General features: G+C 37.4%; 1 protein-coding gene across 1 annotated transcript in view; it reads left to right on the top strand.

The window, feature by feature from the left end:
- Positions 1-22,313, top strand: part of Gpr137c (G protein-coupled receptor 137C) — a 60,892-nt gene that overhangs the window by 3,845 nt on the left and 34,734 nt on the right. Inside the window, exon 2 of the mRNA XM_052733469.1 lies at positions 21,927-21,970. Coding sequence (XP_052589429.1) covers positions 21,927-21,970 — 44 coding nt within the window. The remainder of the gene's footprint in view (positions 1-21,926; positions 21,971-22,313) is intronic.

Below are 22,313 nucleotides of genomic sequence, written 5' to 3'. Positions count from 1 at the left end.
GCTTTTGAATTCTTCATACTATAGCAGAGTCGTAGGGAAAGTTTGTTGACAAAAACAAAACTATTATTTGATTTTTATCCCAAAGTATTGTCTTTACTGTCTCTCATATTAAATATTAATTCCATTTTACTTTTCATTTAAAACATTTGTTGTGTCCATTTCTGATGAATTAAAAACATTCCAACTTTGCATTATAAAGAACCATGGATCAGTCCTGAAGGTATGGCCCATCAGTTAAGAGCACTTGGTGCTCTTGCAGAATTCCATTCAGTTCCCAGCACCTGCCTAAGGTGGCTCACAACTGTGTAACTTCAGTTCCAGGAGTTCCAACACATCTGCACTCGTGCGCGCGCGCGCGCGCGCGCACGCGCACGCGCACACACACACACACACACACACACACACAGATGCATAGTTTAAAAATAGATCAGTATAAATATAGAAAACAACCATTACTACTTTGAACACATTTTATGGTGAGTCTTCCAAAACACATGGTTTTTAAAAGTTAACTGCATAAACCACTCTTACATCTATCTGGTTTCCACCTGAATGGAGTTGAGCTAAAAGTAGTCCTTTCTGAAAGGATTGAGCTTTTCATCTTCTCATAGATAACCTCCCAGAAATAGATTTTTGGAAGAAGAAAACTATAGTAACCTCAAAGCAGATAATGAACTTTTCCGGCAAGATCAGCAGAGCATGACATTTATCAGACGAGATTTTGTACTCCTATGTTTTCACTAGTGAAGATTTAAGTCTTTAAGTAGATTATCTTATGACTCTATCCTCCATCAGGATGTATAAAGAGACCACATAATAGTTAGTATACTACCTTTGAAACACTATGGTGCATACCAAATAAGTGAGTTCATCTTTCAGGCCCATCTTTACTTTTTCCCCTTCCAGTTTTTGTAATATAAACACTAGTTGCTTAATCGGTATAAAATGCAATGAATTCTAAGGCCAAAAGAGCTAAAGTATTACATTTAAAATTCTAACTTTTACATTCATGAATGTTATTTATTGCCTCGTCAAGGTAAATGCACTATTTACCTGTCTGTAGTCTTTATTTTCTGCTTAAAGATTATACAAGTTATGAATGCATAGATTACCTTGGTTTAAGTAGAGAAAAGATTAATTATAATTACTACTGGTAAAATATTACTAACAAAGCTACTTTAAGATATAGTAACTGAAAAGTCTACAAAATAAATGTCTCACATCTCAAGTTACTATTCAATAGAAATGGTTTAGTTCAGTGTTTGACTTCTATCTGCAAGAAATATAAACTGCTTTTTTCTGAACCTACTCAAGTGTCTTTAACCCACTAACTTGATCCTACTTTTTCTATGACTATGAGCCTATATATATTCTAGATGCATAATATATCACAGAAGGCAGGATCCGAGTGGTTTACAATTAATGGATTTAATATTTTCAAAGCATTTTGCAACATGATTACTATGAGAACGTAATGATCACCTAAACAGGTTAGGTGCATACAGGTGCCCATTGGCTCCCCTGGAACTTGAGTTCCAGGCCATTGCTAGCTACCTGATGTGGGTGCTAGGGACCTAAACCGGGATCCTCTGAAAGAGCAACAAGTGCTTAACTGTTGAGCCATCTCTCCACAGCCCTATAAAATATAACAGTTAAAAAAAAAAAAAAAGAAACTATGCTGGAGGTCTTAGCAATTATAATATAGCAAGAAGTTTAGTATTTAGAGAAAAAAAGTAAAATTGTTGAGGTCAAACGTTCTGATGATGGGCACAGTCACAGCTGAGGCCAGAAATGTGGTCCATGGACTGGACAAAACACCAGCTGTGGTTGGTATCTGCTGGGATGGTGCCAATGGGACACTGGAGGAGAACCATAGCTTTGGATTGAAAGTTGAGTGGAATCAAGGGAGAAGGAAATAAATGTAGGTAACACTGGAAGCTTTTTCTGGGGACAAAGTATTCCTTTATTCTTAGTAAAGTCAAATGTGTGTGTATGTGCGTGTGCACACCACATAATTAAGCATCCTGGCAAGTGCTGTGCTTCTTGATAGGTATGAAGCTCATCTCAGACATGTTTGAGATAACTAATATGTACTTCCCAGGCCTTTTGTTGAAAGTGTATTGACTAGTCTTTCTTTGTTAATTTATGTCATAGATTAAATAATTTGAGGTAAGTTTATATGAAAGAATTTAGATATGACAGCAGTGTGTTTAAAATAATAAATATTAATTGTATTCACCAAATACCCAAGTTAAAAAATTCTTAAATAGCCGGGCGGTGGTGGCACATGCCTTTAATCCCAGCACTCGGGAGGCAGAGCCAGGTGGATCTCTGTGAGTTTTCGAGGCCACCCTGGGCTACCAAGTGAGTCCCAGGAAAGGCGCAAAGCTACACAGAGAAACCCTGTCTCGAAAAACCAAAAAAAAAAAAAAAAAAAAAAAAATTCTTAAATAGTTTTTGAATCCTCAAAATCTATCAGAACTAATAAAATTTGGAAACTAATTGAGAAACAAGCCACTTACACAACAATGGTATTAAAAAGTAAAGTACTTCAGAATAAAAGTAATACACTGAAAGATATACAAGACCTATATAATGAACACTGTGAAGCATTCAGAGAAATTGAAGAAAACAAGGATCAATAGTTCACTGATAGAATGTTCAGCTAACATGCACAAGGCCTGGGATTAGATCCCTAACACTGAAAAAACAAAAGCCCATATAAATGACAGAATCCCTATTGAAATCTCTGGAAGTTCTGGTAGTTATAAAATACTTGTGGATACTGTATGTGGAAAATAGAGGACTCAAGTCCTTAAAGTTTTGAAAAAGAATAATACAGTTGGAAAATCATATTACCTGATTTTCAAGATGTTCTAAAGCTACCATTGTGACCACGAATTACTGATGTAAAGATAGACCAGTGGAGAGGAAATGAGAGTTCAAAATTAGACACACACACTTAATTCAACAGAATGTTTACAAAGATGTCCAAATTTAGTAAGAGAAAACTTTGTTAAATATACACGGGAAGGGGTAGGAGGGATGAACATTGATTCTTATCTTATACCATACTTTAAAATCTGTTTGATTTAAATCGTGGACCTAAATGAAAAAGCTAAGATTTATAGAAGAAAATCTTCATTTTCTTAGAAGAGGCTAAAATTTCTTGATTAGAAAACTAAAAGCATAACCGAAACTGACAAATGAAGTTTTAACAAAATTGAAGCCTTTGGTTTTTGTAAAACGAAGAGTGACAGTGAGAAAATATTTACAAAACTTAGAGCTGGCAAAAGTACATGTGTAATAAGAAAAGCCAATAAAAATACGCAATAGAGTTCAACAAAGACTTTGCAAAAAGGTATGTGCAAGGCCAAGAAGCACTTGAAATTATGATCAGGATGATTAGTTAGGAGAATTAAAATTACAGTCATGATTAATTACCAGTGAGCATTGACTGGGAAATCTAAAATGTAAAAGACTAAGTATACGTGGGGGCTGGAGAGATGACTCAGCAGTTAAGAACACTGGCTACACTTCAGAAGAACCCGGGTTCAATTCTCAACACCCACATAGCAGCTCACAACTGTCTGTAACTGCAGTTCTAGGGGATCCGACACCCTCCACACAGATATGCACACAGGCAAAACACCAGTACACATAAAAATAAGTCATTTTTTAAAATTATAGATATATATGTATGTATGTATATGCTGACAGTTTAAGTGTAAAGCTTTACAACCAGTTTGGGAAACAGCTTTTAGAAAGTGTAACGTAAGTCTGTCATACAATATAGCTGTTATTGTCTTAAATAATTAAGAGAAACCATATGTCCATAGAAAGCCTTACATATAAAAGCTAACACAGCTTTATTTTCAAGAGCTCAAAACTGAAATTAACCCAAATACCCATCAAAGGTAAATGTATATGGCATACAAAGGAGTACTACTATTATTAGTTTAAAAAAAAAGGGACAACTTATACGTTAGTGTAAAGTGATTCTCAAAGTCAGTAGGCCGAAAGAAGTTAGACTCCCCATTCCCAAATGACCTCACTTATTCTATTTATACCAAATGTTTTTAAATGCAAAGTATTCTGTAGTAACAAGTCATTCACTAAGCACCTAAGGTCTGGAAAAGGGAACATAACATACAACAAAGAGGCCACTTGAACAGATATGGGAACGTTCTATATTTGTAGATGGTTTCTTAGTTCGTATACATTTTCAAAACTCAGAATTTGCCAGTGGTGGTAGTACATGCCTTTAAATCCCAGCACTCAGGAAGCAGAGGCAGGCAGCTCTCTGAATTAGAGGCCCGCCTGATCTACAGAGTGAGTTCCAGGACAGCCACAGCTACACAGAAAAACCCTGTCTCAGGAAAAAATAAAATAAGAATTCTATACACTGATGATGTATGGTATGTTACATTACTAATACCTCAGTTAGACTGATCTCTCCCTCAGTGAACAGGATTTTATTTACTCCAAGAATAGAAGCTAAAGTGGTGAATGGAAAATGTAACTCCACATTTATTAAAGTTACTTAGGTAAATTATTGAGTTACTCTGTGTCTTTCACCTTGATTACAAAACTTAGAGCAATGGTAATACCTGCTTATAGGATTATTGTGAGGATTAGATTAGCTATGAATATTTAGAATGGTATATGGTAGATAATGTTGGTCACTAGCTATTACTAAATTTTGAAGAACATGTATTCTCTCATCCCAAAGATATTGCAGTAGAAGTCTGTCAAAAAAAAAGTATTTGTAAGGGCCAGGCGGTGATGACATATGCCTTTAATCCCAGCACTCAGGAGGAAGAGGCAGGTGGATCTCTGTGAGTTCGAGGCCAGCCTGGGCTACAGAGTGAGTTCCAGGACAGGCTCCAGAACTACACAGAGAAACCCTGTCTTGAAAAACCAAAATAAATAAATAAAGTATTTGTAAGAACTGAGAGTATGACTCTAGTACAGCGTTTACCCTAGCATGTGTGTGGGGCCCTAGATTCAATGTCCGGCATGGCAAAGAAAATTATCTGGAAAATTAAGTTGTCATGCAGAAATAGGATTGAATCTTTATATTAGACCAGAAAAGGGAAAAAGAAAAGCCTGAAATTAACAATGTTTAACATTCACTTTTTGAAAGAGTCTGATAAATTCACAGGATGGAAACAGAAGGAAGTGAATATAGAAATTAATAAACAGAAAACAATAAAGAGACTTAAGCACAAAAGCATCTCTGTACTCTTATCCTCTTTGGTTTGTTTTGATGTGTGTTTGATTTTTGTTTTGTTTTGGACACAAGACCTTTCCACATAGTACAGGGTGTCTATAGACTTGAACCTATCTCCCCTCTTTCTCAAGTGATAGCATCTACATTCATGACGTAATGTCACAGAAGAAAAAAAAAAGATTTATACCTATTTCTGATTCACCCAAACTGCACCTCTGAGCCCTGACTTCCTGGACTTTATACTTATTTGACATACTCTTTATCATACCTAAAGTATCCAGATTCAACATGTCTTTGCTTCTCTGTCCCCACCTGACACCTATGTCCTCCAAAACCTAGTTCTCCACTTTTATTCCCCATTTCAGCGGCTTCCACTGCTCTTCAGTTTTTATGTGATTGTAAAACTACAAGTAATACTTGATACTGCCTTCTCACGCAGACTTACATTCCCTCGATCACCAAATCCTGACCTCTTCAGTCCGTCCCCCATCACAATACCTGGTCCAGGTTCTCCCACGTGCTGTGTACTCCGGCCTAGCTAGCCACTGACCACTTGGTTTGCATCCTCTGACACACTGCACACACGCAGGTTCAGTCTCTGCACTGTTGCTGGGGTTATCCTTCTCCAACAGAAACCTCTCTACCTTCAGAAGCTTTTCCCCTAGATTCTTTCATTGACTCGAGTTACTCTTCAGGATAAAGACAAATGTGTACACACTGCAGAGCATTTCATCTTACAGAATATTCCTTGTTCCTCATCACCCCAGCCACACCACATGTCCTTTCTTTCAGTCCTTTGGACTTGCTAATGCCCTTCTCTAATAGAGCTTTCCCGTGATTTTTTTTTTTTTTTTTTTTTTTTTTGATGACTACAATGTTCTTCCTTTTTTAGTTACTCTCACTTCCTGGGCAACACTTCTTCAGAGAAGTCTGCACACAACTATTCAAATAGATCCCCCATGTGTATGTACATGTATGATTTTACAGCAGGAAAATGTCAGCCCCTTCCCCCCTCCCTCCTCTTTCTCTTCCCACTTAATTTGGCTTAAAACAAAGATCCTAAACTCAGATTTTAAGAAAGGCCCTGGTGCTGTCCTCTAAGGGATCAAAGAGAACAATGGTAACTGTGGATCAAAGACTTAGGGTCTTAAGACAGCCACATTAGCAGTTCCCACTGTAAGACAATATTAGAAAATAATGTGACTTTTTAAGAGAAAGGAGAAATTTGTATTTCTTTTTACCTGTATTCATGTGTGTACTCATATGCATACATGTGTGAACATGCTGTAGAACTTGTAGAACTCAGAGAACAACTTTCAGTAGTCAGTTCTCTCCTCCACCTCATCGGCTCCACGGATAGAATTCAGGTCATCAGAACCATCTCCCAAGTCCAGAAATGTGTATTTCTTAAAATAGAAAATCTGCAAACCCCAGAACTTGGGAAGTGGGTCCACATGGAAGATCAGGAATTCAAGGTAAGCCTCAGCCTAATAGTGAATTCCGGGATAGCTTGGGCTGCATGACACTGTCTCAAAAATTAAACAAATAAATAGGAAATATATTTGTAAATAATGATGAGATTCAAATAAATAAAGAAATTGTCACTAATACTAGATAAGGCAAGCAAAACATTTGTGTGGGTCCTTCCCAGCACATGTAACTGCTAATTTTTACTCCTTTTTTTCTCTTCGGTGTCTATCTTGTCTTTCTTAAAGTGATAAAACAACAAAATAAAGTCTTCATAATTTTCATGTAACAAACTGTGTTAGCTTTATTTCCTATTGCTGTGATAAAATAACTCTTAAGAAAGCTGGGCAGTGGTGGGGCTCGCCTTTAATCCCAGCACTCAAAAGGCAGAGGCAGGCGGATATCTTGAGTTTTGAGGCCAGCATGGTCTACAAGTGAGTTCCAGGACAACCAAGGCTACACAGAGAAACCCTGTCTTGGGGTGGGAGGGAACTCTGACAAAGGCACTTTAGGTCAAGAAATGGTTTATTTTAGTTCCATCACACCAGGGAAGTCATAACAGTGGGAGCTTGAGGGAGTTGGTTATATCTAAAATCAGGAACAGAGAGTAATGGATGTATGCATGCTTCTAGTGCTCAGCTCGCTCTCTTCATTGCATCCAAGGCCTAGCCGATCCAAGGGTACCTCCCACCTTCAGGGTGGGTCTTCCCATCTCCATCAGCCCAGGTGAGAAAATCTCTCATAGACCAACCTAATCTAGATAGTTCTTCATTGAGACTCCCTTCCCAGGTGATTCTTGACTGTGTCAAGTTGACAATCAAAACTAACCATAACACAAAACTTTAACTACTAGTACTCATCAGTGTTAGTTCAAATGAAGCCTGAGCAATTTATGCATTTCATCCCAAGTCTGACCAGATGTGAAGGAAGTACCATAGAACACAGGCTATACCATAAACATCTGCCTTCTGCTACACTATAGGTTATGCTATGCCAGACACTAGTTTACATTTATTTTAAAGAAATGTTGCACATCCTTCATCTGCTTTCTTGAATAAGATGTAGTTGGATATTTTAAATCTGTATGTTCTTTTGTTGGTTTTTTATTTGGTTTGGTTTGGGTTTTTTTGTTTGTTTGTTTTGAGATAGGGTCTCTCTCTATGTAGCCCTGGCTGTCCTGGAACTCATGTAGACCAGATTAACCTCAAACTCAACAGAGATCTACCTACGTCTGCCTTCCAAGTGCTGGGATTAAAGGGATGCACCACCATACCCAGCAATGTTCTTACAATTCAATTGAATTGTAGCTGCCACTTTGTCAGCGTATTAACCACACTGTTTGATTTGTTTTTCCAGACTTCAGTCCCTCCGAGGTAAAAATACGTAATACTGTCTTTAAATTTTGTGCTATTTTCTCTGCCACTATGTAGGACTTCCCAGTTGCTGATTCAGTCATTTGGACTGCTTTGAGATGATGTAATGTATTTGACAGGATATGAATTTTTCTCCTTTGCAGCCTCATATTAAGATCTTTGGTTGGTCAGGTGCTCCCTCATTTTCTTTCTCTCGTCTTGTGAAGCCTCTTACAGAACAGACTTAGTATCTAACTGATATTTTTGACAAATCTGTTCTGAAAGGACATTTAAAATCTGAGCCATTGGAATAACTTAAGTCTGAGTAGATGAGTATACTTCACAGCAGCAGGAAGGAAAGTAGGAGAGGTCTTGTGATAACCTACTGGGAGCATTACACATACTGTCTTTTGATGAGTAAGCAGACTAGAATCAGTTATGGTTAAGGAACTTACTCTAAACGATTTGTGGATTTTTCAGGTGTGTGAACTAGAAGTTGTCAGAATCCAGCTGGAACATAAAATATGGAGGGGTGGTGCAGTTAAGGATTTGAACACTGCCATGTTTAGTGGCACATACCTTTCATCCCAGCACTCAGAAGGCAGAAACAGGAGGATTACTGTGAGAGGCCATCCTGGTCTATACAGTTAGACCCTGTCTCAAAACAAACCAAAACAAAAAAACTTGACTATAAGCCTTAATCCTTAGACTCTTTGGGAAGTTTTTCTAACTTCTATGTCTCAGTATTTCCTCCATGTTTAATATGGAGCTACTTGTGTCTATTTCACAGCTATGAAGATTAAACAAATTAACATTTTAAAATACTGAAAGTAGTAAATACTAGAACACAGTAAGATAACAAATGTTACCTATTGGTATTTTAGTTAGGGGGGAATGGGGACTGAGGAAGAGAGCATCCCTAAAATTTCCTTCTGTCTGGTTCCTTAGAATGAACTTTGAACAGCATCATTTTTCCTAATCTATGGTAATGTATGTTGTACCCTTGTTTCCTTACTGTATGATGAAGATGGTATTAGCAGGTTTTAAGGTACTGTTAGTGATTATTGATATTTACATCCAAGCTGTATTGCCTTTAAGAAACCAAAAGGAGAACCAGAGAGATTGCTCAGCGGGTCAATCCCCAGGGACTACATGATAAAATGAGAGAACTGGTTGTCCATAAGTTGTCCTCTCATGTCCATAGCATGTTGAATTGTGTGTGTGTGTGTGTGTGTTTGTGTGTGTGTGTGTGTGTGTGTGTGTCTGTGTCTGCCTGCCTGCCTGCCTATCTGTCTCTCTGTATATACACACAAATATAAAATGTAACAAAAGAAAAAGTCAAGAAGAAAGATAAGTGAACAGGGTTCCCCATATTTCTTTCTTCCCCAGGATTCCCCATTTCTGATATATTCTGTCCCTTTTCCCTGACCATTTCACTGAAACTGATATTCTTCAGTGTGTTCTTCGTGTGTTTGCAAAAGCAGTTCTACCATCTTCTTGACTTAAAAGCATGAAGGACTTTATGAAAAAAGTACTACAGTACACTGTAGGGTATTTGCCACTGGAAAATTTATTAAAGGACAAAAGAGTTTCAGATTCTATTGCAGTCCATCTTCTAAAAAAGCGTAAATCTTCACTCTTTGTTCAGAAATAAATTCTGCATATTCCTTAAATATAAGACACATTGACATCTTCAGCAAACTTTCCATGATAAATTCATAAACAGTTTGTAGTAATCAATTATATTGGGTTTTTTTGAAAGCTCACAAATTTTCTTCTCACCCATAAACTTATACTTCATTTCTGAAAATTGTAGCTGTTGTTCTTTAAGGGCATAAAGTGTGTGTCAAACACAGTATTTACAGATCACTATACTTTATTAAACAGATTTCTGACTATTTACTTGGGCATGTTAATTGTGTAGCTCTTTAACAGCTGGTAACCAGTTATTTTCACTGTTAGCATTAATGAAGCAGTATTTGTCACCCTGAAAACTTGTTAACTAGGGAATTAACTTTGCTTTTCTGTTCTGTTTTTCTGGAACTCTTGGATTTCAATATTTTGCATCCTATATTGAGCTTTTTCTCATCTCTCCTTGTCTGTTTTTCCAATTTGGAAAATGGGGGACAGATTTTCCCCACTTGCAGCCCTTCTCTTTGTCATTCTTCAGGATAACTTAATTTCCATGAGTTCATTTTTTCTTGAAGTTCTTTATTAATAGCATCTTGTGTTTTGTGAATGCATTATCTTTATCTGAGTATATTGATTTTTTGCTTGATTTCTACTGTTTTCTGTTTCCTATTTGTTTTTATTTCTATCTTTTATTAGAGACTCTAGGGCTCTCTGGTTACATTTGGATTGCTGTTCATAATTTAAAAAAAACTGAGCATGTGGGTGAAGCATGTACACTTTGAGCTATGTTTAAGGGAAGTTTGGGGGAGCCACTTGTTAGGGGGTCTCTGATATAGAGGCATAGAGCTTTATATCTTTCCCCTTGGGTTGATCAGATTCCTCAGGGGAGATATATTACAACAATTCAGAGAATCAGAAGTTCACTCCAGCATTTTAAAAACAGACCGAGCAAAGAAAGATAGAGTAGGGAGAATGCTTAAGCTTGGTGTACATCCTCACTCCCTGTTTTTAGTGTGGTGCCAAACAGTCTTTTGCTGACTTCTTCATAGAACAAATGTACAGGTATCTACCAGAGTAAAGAAGGGGTGTTTCCCCAAGAAACTAGAGATGTGAGATTTTTTTTAATTCAACTCTCAAACCAGTATTATTTACCTATTTTACCTGCCCCAGATTGTTACCTGGTTCTTCTGTCTCCTGTAGCTTTGACAGTTCTGAAATTCTTATCAGCTCCTTTTCAACCTCCTTGATCCTGGCTTGGAAGTAATATCATCACAATGTATGGCAGCCGTACATTGTGATGATGTCTCCCAGGCCACCTTTAGGCTTGGTGTTTTGTTAGAAAGACTCGTAGATTTGCTCTTGGTTATAGTTTATTGCAGTGAAATGATACAGAGTAAGTTCAATCAGGGGAGAGCCACATGACGATAAAGTCTAGACTCTACGGTCATTTCCAGTGGAGCTTCATGGGACGTGCTTTAACTCATTTGGCAACAAGTTATGACGAAACATGAAGAGCTGTCTGCCCAGAAGAGATTTAGATACTACTATGGGTTTGTCATGTAGGCAGCTCCTATCAAACACAAAACTAAAATTCTAGGCTCTGGGAAAGAGATCCAGTATGTACCATAGACCATGTTGTTTGTACTGTTTTAGTGCAATGGAACACCCTTATCTTTAAGGAAATTATAAGGGACCTCCTGAAATCCAGTTCACAAATTGCCAGCATAGGCCAATCTTACAAGCAGGCTTTCAAAGAATAACAGTATACACACACACTTGCTTTCTAGACTCCAACATTTTGTTTTTGTGTTCTTTCACATTCTTCTCAAACTCATGGGTTTTTGATTTTCATGAGAGACCCTTTGTTGTTTTAGTTTCATTTTTCAGGTATAGTCAGTATTCATCTGGAAATTTATTTTATTGTAACACTTCAGTTTGGTTATATAAAATTATTTTAAGCAACTTTAAGGAAAACTAAAGTAGAGAAAAGAAACTAAGAAAACAATTATTAGGATACTAGATTCCTAAGAGAGGTGCACAATGATATTATATCCTAGAATCAAGAACATGAAGATATAAAATACTTAGAAGACAGAAGTTCTTAAAAATTAAGTATATGATTGACACTGGAAAGGAGGAAGTATTCAACTTATAGCTGAAGTAGCTGAAACCTCATGATCCCTATGTAGTCAACAGTATTGGTAAGTTCAGGAGTAATGCACCATTCTGTACAGGAACATGAACAGTTGAGATGGAAATTGTAGATAACTGCTTCTGTGAGTGTAATCTGCATAGATATGTATGCCTAGCTAGTCACCATGGAGAAGGGATTATATTTGTCATGATTCATTTTAGCATGAGTTCTAAATTTTATACAGATATGTTCTGTGGTAAAGTTTTTATTTCAATTAAAAAACAGAGAAAGAAATCCCACAGAAAAGTGTTCTATAAGTTTTTCAGCACTTACCATCTTCAAAGCAACAAGTCCCACATGCCATGGAATAAATATATACCTCCAGGGTAAACCTTAGGCCACTCAGTATGAGGAAACAGAATACTGTGAATTAATATAAACAAACTTACGAATAACAAAAAATTACCCCACCATTCTACAGACTGAAAGGTTTATAGTTCTGGCAGATTCACTGTCAAGTGACGGTCCACTTTGTAGCATAGATAGTGGCTTCCCACCATAACCCATGTGATAAAAGATTAAAAGACTCTCTTCACTCTCTGTGAAGTCTTTTTTATAAGAGCACTGTGGTAGTTTGAATGTAATTGGCTCCCATAAGCTCATAGGGAATGGCACTATTGGAAGGTGTTGAAGTAGGCATGGCCTTGTTGGAGTAGGTATGGTCTTGTTGGAGAAAGTGTGGCCTGTGGAGGCAGATTTTGAGGTCTCATGCATGCTCAAGCCATTCCCAGTTTCTTAGACCAGTTCCTTTTGCCTGCAAGTCAAGATGTAGGACTCTCAGCTACTTCTCCAGCACCATGTCATACCATGATGATAATGGGCTAAACCTCTGAAAATGTTAGCCACCTTAATTAAATGTTTTTCCTTTATAAGAGTTGCTGTGGTTGTGGTGTCTCTTCACAGCAATAGAGACCCTAAGACAAATACTAAGTCCTGATTTATGAAAACTCCATCAGTGTGATCTAAGCATGCCCCAGTGGCCTCCTAAAACCTTCATATTGAGGATTAGCATTTTAATGTAAACATGGGAAGTGTAAACATTCAGACCATAACACCATCTTCAAATTTGGGGTACTAATATTAGTAGACTTACATAGGATATTATTCACACATAAAATATATTTGCTACACTCACCTCCCCTTTAAGATACTAAAGTAGAATTCATACGTCTACATTTTAAGAAAGAAAAACATTGCTTATTTATGATTATTATAAGATTAAAATTAAGTACGTCATAACATTATTTTAAATCTTCCTTAATCACCATATCTTACATCAACACTTTCTCTTTCATATTTTCCCCATTGACATATAGTCATTGTTCATGCTACTGAGTTACATAAGGACTTTTTCATAGAAGGATCCAGTGTCCTTTGAGCATACCCCCTTCTACCGGCTTACCTTTCACTTTCTCGCCATTCCTTTGGTTGGTCTCTGTTCACCAGTAGTTTTCTTCTACTTTCATGTAATACACACACACACACACACACACTAAATAATACTTTCTCAATTAGAGGTGGTAGTGTGGATGTGGTAAAAATGGGTTAGATGATGAAAACCACTTAACATTCATCAACTTTCATAATTCTTCATACATTTATACAAAGGAAAATGCCCTTATATAAATGGCCCATTTTAATTTTCTAATATTTGGCAAGAAATGGTCCATCTGACATGAACTGAACTAACACATTATTTACCATTCTAAGCTTCAAATAATCTACAAAAATGTGTTTATTATGTTTTATGAGTTACCTTAACTATCTTCACAAATTGTATGTAATTGTTAAGCTTATTTTTTGATAATAACTGTATTTTCACTCAGGATTATTATCCTGTTAGATGTAGTTGTAAAATACTTCGAGTCTATTGATAGTAATACTATATTATTGTTTTTAGTATTCCTACAATAAAAATATGATTTAAGTATCTGATTAAATAATACATTGAAATACATTCTTCAAGTTCAGGTTATAACTAACCTTTTAATTCTGTTTTTTTTTTTTTTTTTTTTTTTTTTTTTGGTTTTTCGAGACAGGGTTTCTCTGTGTAGCTTTGCGCCTTTCCTGGGACTCACTTGGTAGCCCAGGCTGGCCTCGAACTCACAGAGATCCGCCTGGCTCTGCCTCCCGAGTGCTGGGATTAAAGGCGTGCGCCACCACCCCCCGGCCCCTTTTAATTCTGTTTTTATCTAGCTTAAACCCCTCTTACACCCATTATTCCATGACCTATAATATGAATTACCCTTCTAAACCAGTCCCCATTTTCTCCTTGATAAGATCTTTTTAATGGCCTGTTCTGAAATGTGGCTATTCCCAGACGGCGCTTCATGGCATTTTTAGGAGGAAGACAGTAAGTCTGTCTATGTCTCCCGATACTCTTTACTGATGGTGTGCCATTATCTCCTTTCCAAAACTGTGCCATCTGATGAAGTCATCACTGGGTGTAATGATAGCCTGGACCTCCCTGGGTGAATCAGCACTTTTGTCTTGCCTTGTCTCCTCTGCTAGAGGACCATTTTCAAAATCTGTGTTGTTAGCCCGCTCAAAGCTTCACTCCGAGAATGTCTCTATTTCTCTTGAAGCTATCCATTAACATAACCACATCTTTTTGTTTGTTTGTTTGTTTTTGTTTTTCGAGACAGGGTTTCTCTGTGTAACTTTGCGCCTTTCTTGGAACTCGCTTTGAAGACCAGGCTGGCCTCAAACTCACAGAGATCCACCTGCCTCTGCCTCCCATGTGCTGGGATTAAAGGCGTGCGCCACCACCACCCGGCTAACATAACCACGTCTTGAAACAGTTCTTAAAACGGAGCTGTTCGTTCTGACCTGTGTTTTCTCTTTTCTCCTAGACTTGTTCAGTCCATTTATCTGTTTTCCACCCTAATCCCTTTGGTCGTTTCACCCCTTCTTTCTCAGTTTCATTTTATTCTTCATCTCTTAATATTTTGCTCTGGCAGACTAGTGCAGTCATCAGAAGGAGCTCTTCCTCTACAGTAGTAGCTTACAGTTCGAAGTCAGTACATGACAGTGCAGCCTACTTAAGCATTGACATTCTATAAGAACATTCTTTTTTCCCTATTAGACTATTCCAGTTTTAAAATTGACAAATCTTACTGGCTATACCTGCAGTCAACTGAATTTCTGTATCTTAATATATTCTTTTAAATACTTCTATTGATATTTTCCATGTTCCAAGTACTTAAGTCTAACATTTTCCCCAGAACATACTTTTATGTTGGAAAATATATACTTTTATAGAAAAATAAAATAGAATCCATTTGCCAAATTTTCTCATCCTGCTTAAATCAAAATTTCTCAGTCTGTAGTGTCAATTTTTTATTCCACTTGCTTATTTGTATGTGGATATGTATCTATATGTGAGTAAGCATGTCACAGCACATACATGGACAATTGCAGAGGATCATCTGCAGGAATCTGTTCTCTCCTGTAACTGTGCAGGTCCCATGACAGGTAACTTTAACCACTGAGCCATCTCTCCAGCCCTTAAATGTTCTGAGTGAAGAGATGGTTTATAAATTATTTTCAGTGTTATGTATAGACCTCTAAGTTTTTCTTCCTTGAATCAGAAATGTACTTCTTTCTTCAGCTGAATTGCTCTGCTACAGTCTTCTTGAGTAGCTCGGCTTGCTTTCCTCTTCCTCCTCCACCTTCTGCCTCACCCGGTCTATTCAGTTCATTTCTACAAAAAGATTTTAGATCAGAAACATGAAGGGTCTTTTTACCCTGCTTGAAATATAAGAGTACCGAAAGAAAAGAAAAAAAAGAAATATAAGAGCACCTGTCACAGTTTGTGAAGTGTGCCAAAAGAAACATTAGACTCATGGGTTAGAGAAAAAGGCCATTTATTACTCCAGGCTTTTAAAAACAGCTACCCAACCAGGGCTTTATAGCAGATTTCCAGACTCCAGGCCATAGGGCTACACTGAGGGGCCAAAATCATCTGCACATGCAGCAAGGTGTGCTACAGTGGAACCTGAAGGGAAGAAAGAGAGAAAGCAACAGGGAAAGGTGAACATTGGTTCTGTTGTTGTTTTGGTTTTGTTTTGTTTTTTGAGACAGGGTTTCTCTGTGTAGCTTTGATGCCTGTCCTGGATCTCGCTCTGTAGACCAGGCTGGCCTTGAACTCACAGAGATCCACCTGGCTCTGCCTCCCAAGTGCTGGGATTAAAGGCGTGTGCCACCACCGCCCCAATGAACATTGGTTCTTGTACATAAGCAGCCTGCCACCGAAGAGAAGCTTTACTCTCCAGGAATGTCCTCGTGCGAGGAAATGTTTTCCCTTTATCCTACTAGTAAAGAAATGAGTCTTCCAAATATCAGCACAGTGGGGTCAGGGTTCAGTAGATGTACGAGGGGAGGGCACTCAGTCCACACAATGTATTTAGATTGTAAATGCTGCATTATCTGGGGGTTTTGTTTTGTTTAGTTTTTGAGACAGGCTTTCTCTATGTAGCCCTGTCTTGGAACTCACTATGTAGACTGGGCTGGCCGAGAACTCAGAGCTGCCTCTCTCTCTCCCCAGTGCTGGGATTAAAGGTGTGCACATTCAGAAAAAAAAGAAAAGAAAAGAAATGAGTCTTTAAAGTTAAAACTGTCTCCACCTTTCAAAGATGTTCACTATACAAACTTTCTGCTAAGAAGATCTAAGCCACGCAAAAACAGATATTCATAGGGAGTTGTCTCCCAACACATTATCTGGTTTGTAGGAACTTCAGCTATCTCTTATCTATGTTCACTTCCTCTGTGGTTGTACTTATCAAACTACCTGAACTGCTCTGTCCTCATCCTGAAAATTCTTCTTTGCAAGGCATTAATGACATACAAGTCACCCAACCAAATGCTACTTCCTTAATCATTTCTCAGTTTTCATGGAATTACAAGGGCTCTACCTTGCTTTAACTCTAAACCGTACTGCTGTTTTCTACAACTGCTCTGCCTCTTCTTTGCCTAGTTCTCTTGTTCTTCATTCTTGTGCTTTTTAAATCCTGGCTGTTCAACACAAAGATGCCACAGATTTTCTTCTTTTTTTTGTTTTTTTGGGTTTTTTTTGTTTTTTCGAGACAGGGTTTCTCTGTGTAGCTTTGCGCCTTTCCTGGAACTCGCTTTGGAGACCAGGGTGGCCTCGAACTCACAGAGATCCGCCTGGCTCTGCCTCCCGAGTGCTGGGATTAAAGGCGTGCGCCACCACCGCCCGGCAATTTTCTTCTTATCTTTGTTCTTCAAATATCTGTGACTGGAGTTTCAGTTGTCCCCTCTGCAGGTGTCTGTACTTTCCTTCATACATTCCAAAATTCACCGTTTTTCTATCTCTCTGCATGTAATCTTTAAAAATAAAAATGGAACCTGTGATTTAATTCATTTTTTATTAGTTGGTCTCTCATTATAATATTTCCTTAGCTCAAAACCTGGAAACAGTGGTGGCAGGATGGCTTAGCAGGTAAAGGTACCAAGCCTGACCACCTGAGTTCAGTTCCCAGAGCGCACGTGGTGGAAGGCGAGAACCGACTCCTCTGACCTCCACACACACGTCATGGCACATGCATGCCCACACACTCATACACACAAATAAATAAATTAGATTTTAAAAGTTGAATCTTTGCTGGGTAGTGGTGGTGCATGCCTTACATCTCAGCACTAGGGAGGCAAAGCCAGGCGGATCTCTGTGAGTTTGAGGCCAGCCTGGTCTACAAAGTGACTTCCAGAGCAGCTAGAGGTGTTGCACAGAGAAACCTGTCTCAAAAAACCATAATAATAATAATAATAATTTAAATCTTTTTAATCTGGAAACATGGTTTAGTAGATTCAGTCATATCAATGGTATTTAATGAAAATAATTTACCTCATTTAACTCATTTCTTGTGGTCATAGAAGACTCAACCACCCAAATAGAGTCATACTACAGTTTGTAATGGGTTAAAGCCTACTCCCCTAGCATTTTATCGAAGGTCTCAGTGATTAGATGACAGCTTGCCTTCCAGCTTCAATTTCTTCAATCTTTCCACTCTCCCCCATATTATACCATACTACCAAAGTACATGCTTTGACCTGAAGTCATTGATCATTTTAAAACATATTTTCTGAAAACCTGCTATGAACCAGTCATTATGCTAGAAAGTGAGGCTACATGTAAGTCAATTGTGGCTTTTCTTAAACATGTAAATATAAAAATATAAAAGTTCCATGGAGTATGATTAGTAATATAATGACATGAAGCAAATTCTCTTTCCCTGAGGCACTTAACCAGACATTATAAAGTGTGACATGTTGGTAGTCCTGAGAATGAGTTGATATTTGTTACAGGATCATGAAAACACATTTCAGATAATGCACAATATATACAAAGGCATGAAGATATATAAAATTGAACACTTATTGAGAAGTTGTAAATTTTTCAGAATGATGGATCATAAGATTGAAAGCAGGAAGCTAAAAGAATATTAGGTGGGATACAATTTCATGTATTAAATGTAAAAAACATTTCATGTATTAAAATGTGTGCACTTTTTCCTGGAATGAGATTTACAAAGTCAATGTTCTACTTTAATTCATTCAGACAAGAATCATTTGTAGATACTAAAACTAGTGAATAAACTTTTGAAGAATAAGATAATAACATAGTTTTTTTAAATACATCTCCATATAATACTTATTAGCTACAATGTAGAAAATAGTTAACAACAATGGGAAAAGCATACAGATTCTACCTCAACCAGTTAATCAGAGTTAGTAGCATAGGAATTGAACAAAACACCATCATGAGTCACTGATGAAAAGGGTACTTCATCATCACTTCTGTGGCATTCCAGCTAAAAAGCATAAATCAAGTTGTAAGTAAACAGCAGATAAATCCAAAGTGGAGAAGCATTCAACAAGTGGATGTGCTAAAGAGGTAAGGCAGAGGAATCACAAAAATTATAAGTAAAATAAAAGACAAAGGTATAATAAAATAGGTTAAAGGAGATTAAACAAAGCCAAATGATTAGGAGGTAAAAATGCATGCCACCAAACCAAGTGACATGAATTGAGTCCCCAGAACCCACGTGGTGGGAGGAGAAAACAGACTCCGATAGGTTATCCTTTGACATGCATATGTGTACCATAGAACCCACATGCCCACACATACACAAGATAAATTTAAACGAAAATGAGACTAAACAAGAAATATGTATTTAATGCATAATTCCTGATTTTTTTTCACCATAAAGACATTACTGAGGCAACTGAAAAATATTAATAAGGTCTGAACGTTGTATAATAGTGTTATATCTACCTTTAATCCTAGCACTCAGAAGGCAGAGGCAGGTGTTTCCAGTCAGCCTACTCTATATAAAAAGTTCTAGCCAGTCAGGGATACATGGTGACATGCTATCTCAAAAAGTACTGGTTGAAGAGATGGCTTCGTGGTTAAGAGCACCTGTTGCTCTGACAGAGGACCCAGGGACAGTGCTACACACCCACATGGTGCCTCATAACCATCTAGAACTCCAGTTCCAAGGGTTTCAGTGCAAACTTCTGATCTCTGTAGGGACCAGGCAAGCACATGGCTCACATACATGCATACAGGCACAACATGAAAAGAATTTAAAACTGAAAATAACTTTTAAAATACTACTGTTTCAACATTGAGTTTTATATTAATGGAGCTGGAGAGGTAGCTCACCAGTTAACAGCACTTGCTGCTTTTGCAGAGGAACTAGGACCATGTGGTGGCTCACAACCATAGTAACTCTAGTTCCAGGGAATCTGGTGCCTTTTTCTAACCTCTGTAGCACTGCACGTGCAGGCATGCAAATAAACACATAAAATAATCTTTAAATATACAATATTTTTAATTATGTTGTGGTTACATGTGAATTCACTTTTTAAAGGAAATGTTAAATCAAGTACTTATAGGTAAATATACAACTTACTACTAAATAATGTCTTAAAATTTTACATAGAATATAGATATTCATAGCAGCATTATTCACAAAAGACAAAAATGTATATGCTACCTACCAATGATGAGTAAATGCATAAATATATATGTATATATTATACATATATATATAGTCTTAAGGAAATTGACACATGAATCTTAAAAGCATTTGTGCTAAGTGAAATAAGTCAGTCACAGTATTAATATTGGATGAGTCTAGTTATATAAATGGAGCTAAATTTATAGTTACTGGAAATAGAATGGTTGTGAGAGGCTGAAAGAAGAAGAATGGGGAGTTTTTTAAGTGGACTGGAAAAATGGAAAGGCTGTGGAGGCTGACGGTGATGGTTGCATAGCTGTGTGAGTGACTTCATGCCACTGGAGCAGATATTTTTAATGGTGACATTGTGATTTTTATATTCTATATATATTTTTTACCACAATTTCCAAATTTAATCACTTGGACACAGAAAAGGAAAGGTGATAAAAGGGAAGAGTTGTCTTCTAAAGAAGTAGATGGAGTAAGCAGTGGACTTAGAGAAATCAATTAAAAGGCTCTTGAAATAATCCATTGTGGTAATGAAGACAGAAAATGGGCAAATCTGAGAATGATGTAAGTAGTACAATTTAGAGACTAATGGGGTAATATTTCAGATTGTTCCATACATTGAGCTTTTGGTACATGGTGGTATGTTAGCCAAATGCAGTAGACTAGACCTAAACATTTATCTGCTTAGTACCCAATTATTTAGCCTTCATAACTTGGTTCCTTTGAGAAGCCCAGACTCACTCTTTATAATCTCCCCTTATCTCCTATTCTTTCCTGGAATCATTACTCTTTCTCTCTTTCTAAATTTTATGTAAGCACTAGTGCCTTTGTGCCATAATATGTCAAAGTAGATGGTTTACTTTTTTATGCAACGAGGTCCTTCAAAATATAAATAGTAACTATGTTTGTGAATCTATGACACTTTACATAGAGCATGAGATAGCTGTTCCCCCCACACACTGTTTTGTTTTCCTTTGTCTTTGTTTTGAGACAATCTAACCATGTAGCCCAGGCTAACCTGAAATCCTGCATCATTCTCCTATTGCCTCTGCCTGCCAAGTGTTAGGATTACAGGCACATGCCACCATATCAAAGAACATGGAATAGTAATAAGTGCTCAAGAAATATTTGAGTGAAATCAGTAAGTTCCTGAGTACTTAGAATATTTTTGTGCATAGCATTTATAGTTTGTTTTTCTTTCCAGACCACCAAAATTCATACCATATTTCAGTAATCTTGTCACTGGTCTTCCCATTTCTGTTTTGTATTCCTTTTGTGTACAACTGTATGTTAATACCAGATTAGTGAAATTCCATGCTTTGGAATATAAAAACCTTCAATCCTAGCCAGGCATAGTGATGCATGCCTTTAATCCCAGCACTTGGGAAGCAGAGTCAGGTGGATCTCTGTGAGTTCAAGACCACCCTGATCTACAGAGTGAGTTCCAGCACAGCCATAGTTACATAGTGAGTTCCTGTCTCAAAAAACAAAAAGAAGATATAACCAGAGCTCTATTGATATTAAATAACAAGCTCTATTTTAGAACAAAACATGACTAATAAAAAGTTTAAGGTAGGGGCTGGAGAGATTGCTCAGTGGTTTAAGAGCACTGCCTGCTCTTCCAGAGGACCTGGGTTCAATTCCCAGCACCCACGTCTCCCATTGGCTCACAACAGTCTGTAACTTCAGTGTATGGATCTGATGCCCTCTGGTCTTTAAAGTTGCCAGGCACACACATGGCACACAGACATGCAGGCAGGCAAAACACCCATGCCCACAAAACGAAACTAATTCACTTTTTAAAAAGTTTACAATAGATGGCAAGCCACCTAGCACAGTATCTGCTGTATAGCAAAAGTTCAATACATATTTAAACAGATAATTTTGTTGGATATTTATGGTAGAAATTTAAGTATTTGGATGCCTGTTTTCATTTCACAATAGTTCAACCAAAAGCATTGAACTTTATAGCTGTATCACTTGAAGCACAAAGTCAAAATAAACTGAAAAATTCTGTTACATGTGTTTTCAAAACTCTTTTCATACTCTCTTTATAGGTCATATGTAAAGTCAGATGTGCCACTGAACTTGACAAACACAAGTAAGTTTCATGAGTATCAAGTTTTCTGTCTAAAAGATCTAAAGAATTAATTCATTCATATTGATGCTTAGTATCTAAAAGATATGAGGAATTGTTCTAATTTACTTCTCTGCTTTATGGATATTGGTGTGTTGCCTGCATGTTTATCTGTGCATCACACATATGAGTTACAGACCGTTGTGAGCTGTCATGTGTGGGTGCTGGGATTTAAACCCAGGTCCTCTGGAAGAGCAGCCAGTGCTCTTAGCTGCTAACCCATCTCTCCAGGCCCCCTAAGTAAATGTTTTTAACAGTTGGTTGGAAAAGGTAAAAGGAAGGAATTGCCGAGGGTGCCTTTGCCGTC

The sequence above is a fragment of the Peromyscus californicus genome, unplaced genomic scaffold (genome assembly GCF_007827085.1).
Source record: "Peromyscus californicus insignis strain IS unplaced genomic scaffold, ASM782708v3 Scaffold_12__1_contigs__length_115047231, whole genome shotgun sequence".
Lineage (NCBI taxonomy): Eukaryota > Metazoa > Chordata > Mammalia > Rodentia > Cricetidae > Peromyscus > Peromyscus californicus.
Note: the sequence above shows the minus strand (reverse complement) of the source record. Positions and strands in the feature narration are given on the sequence as shown.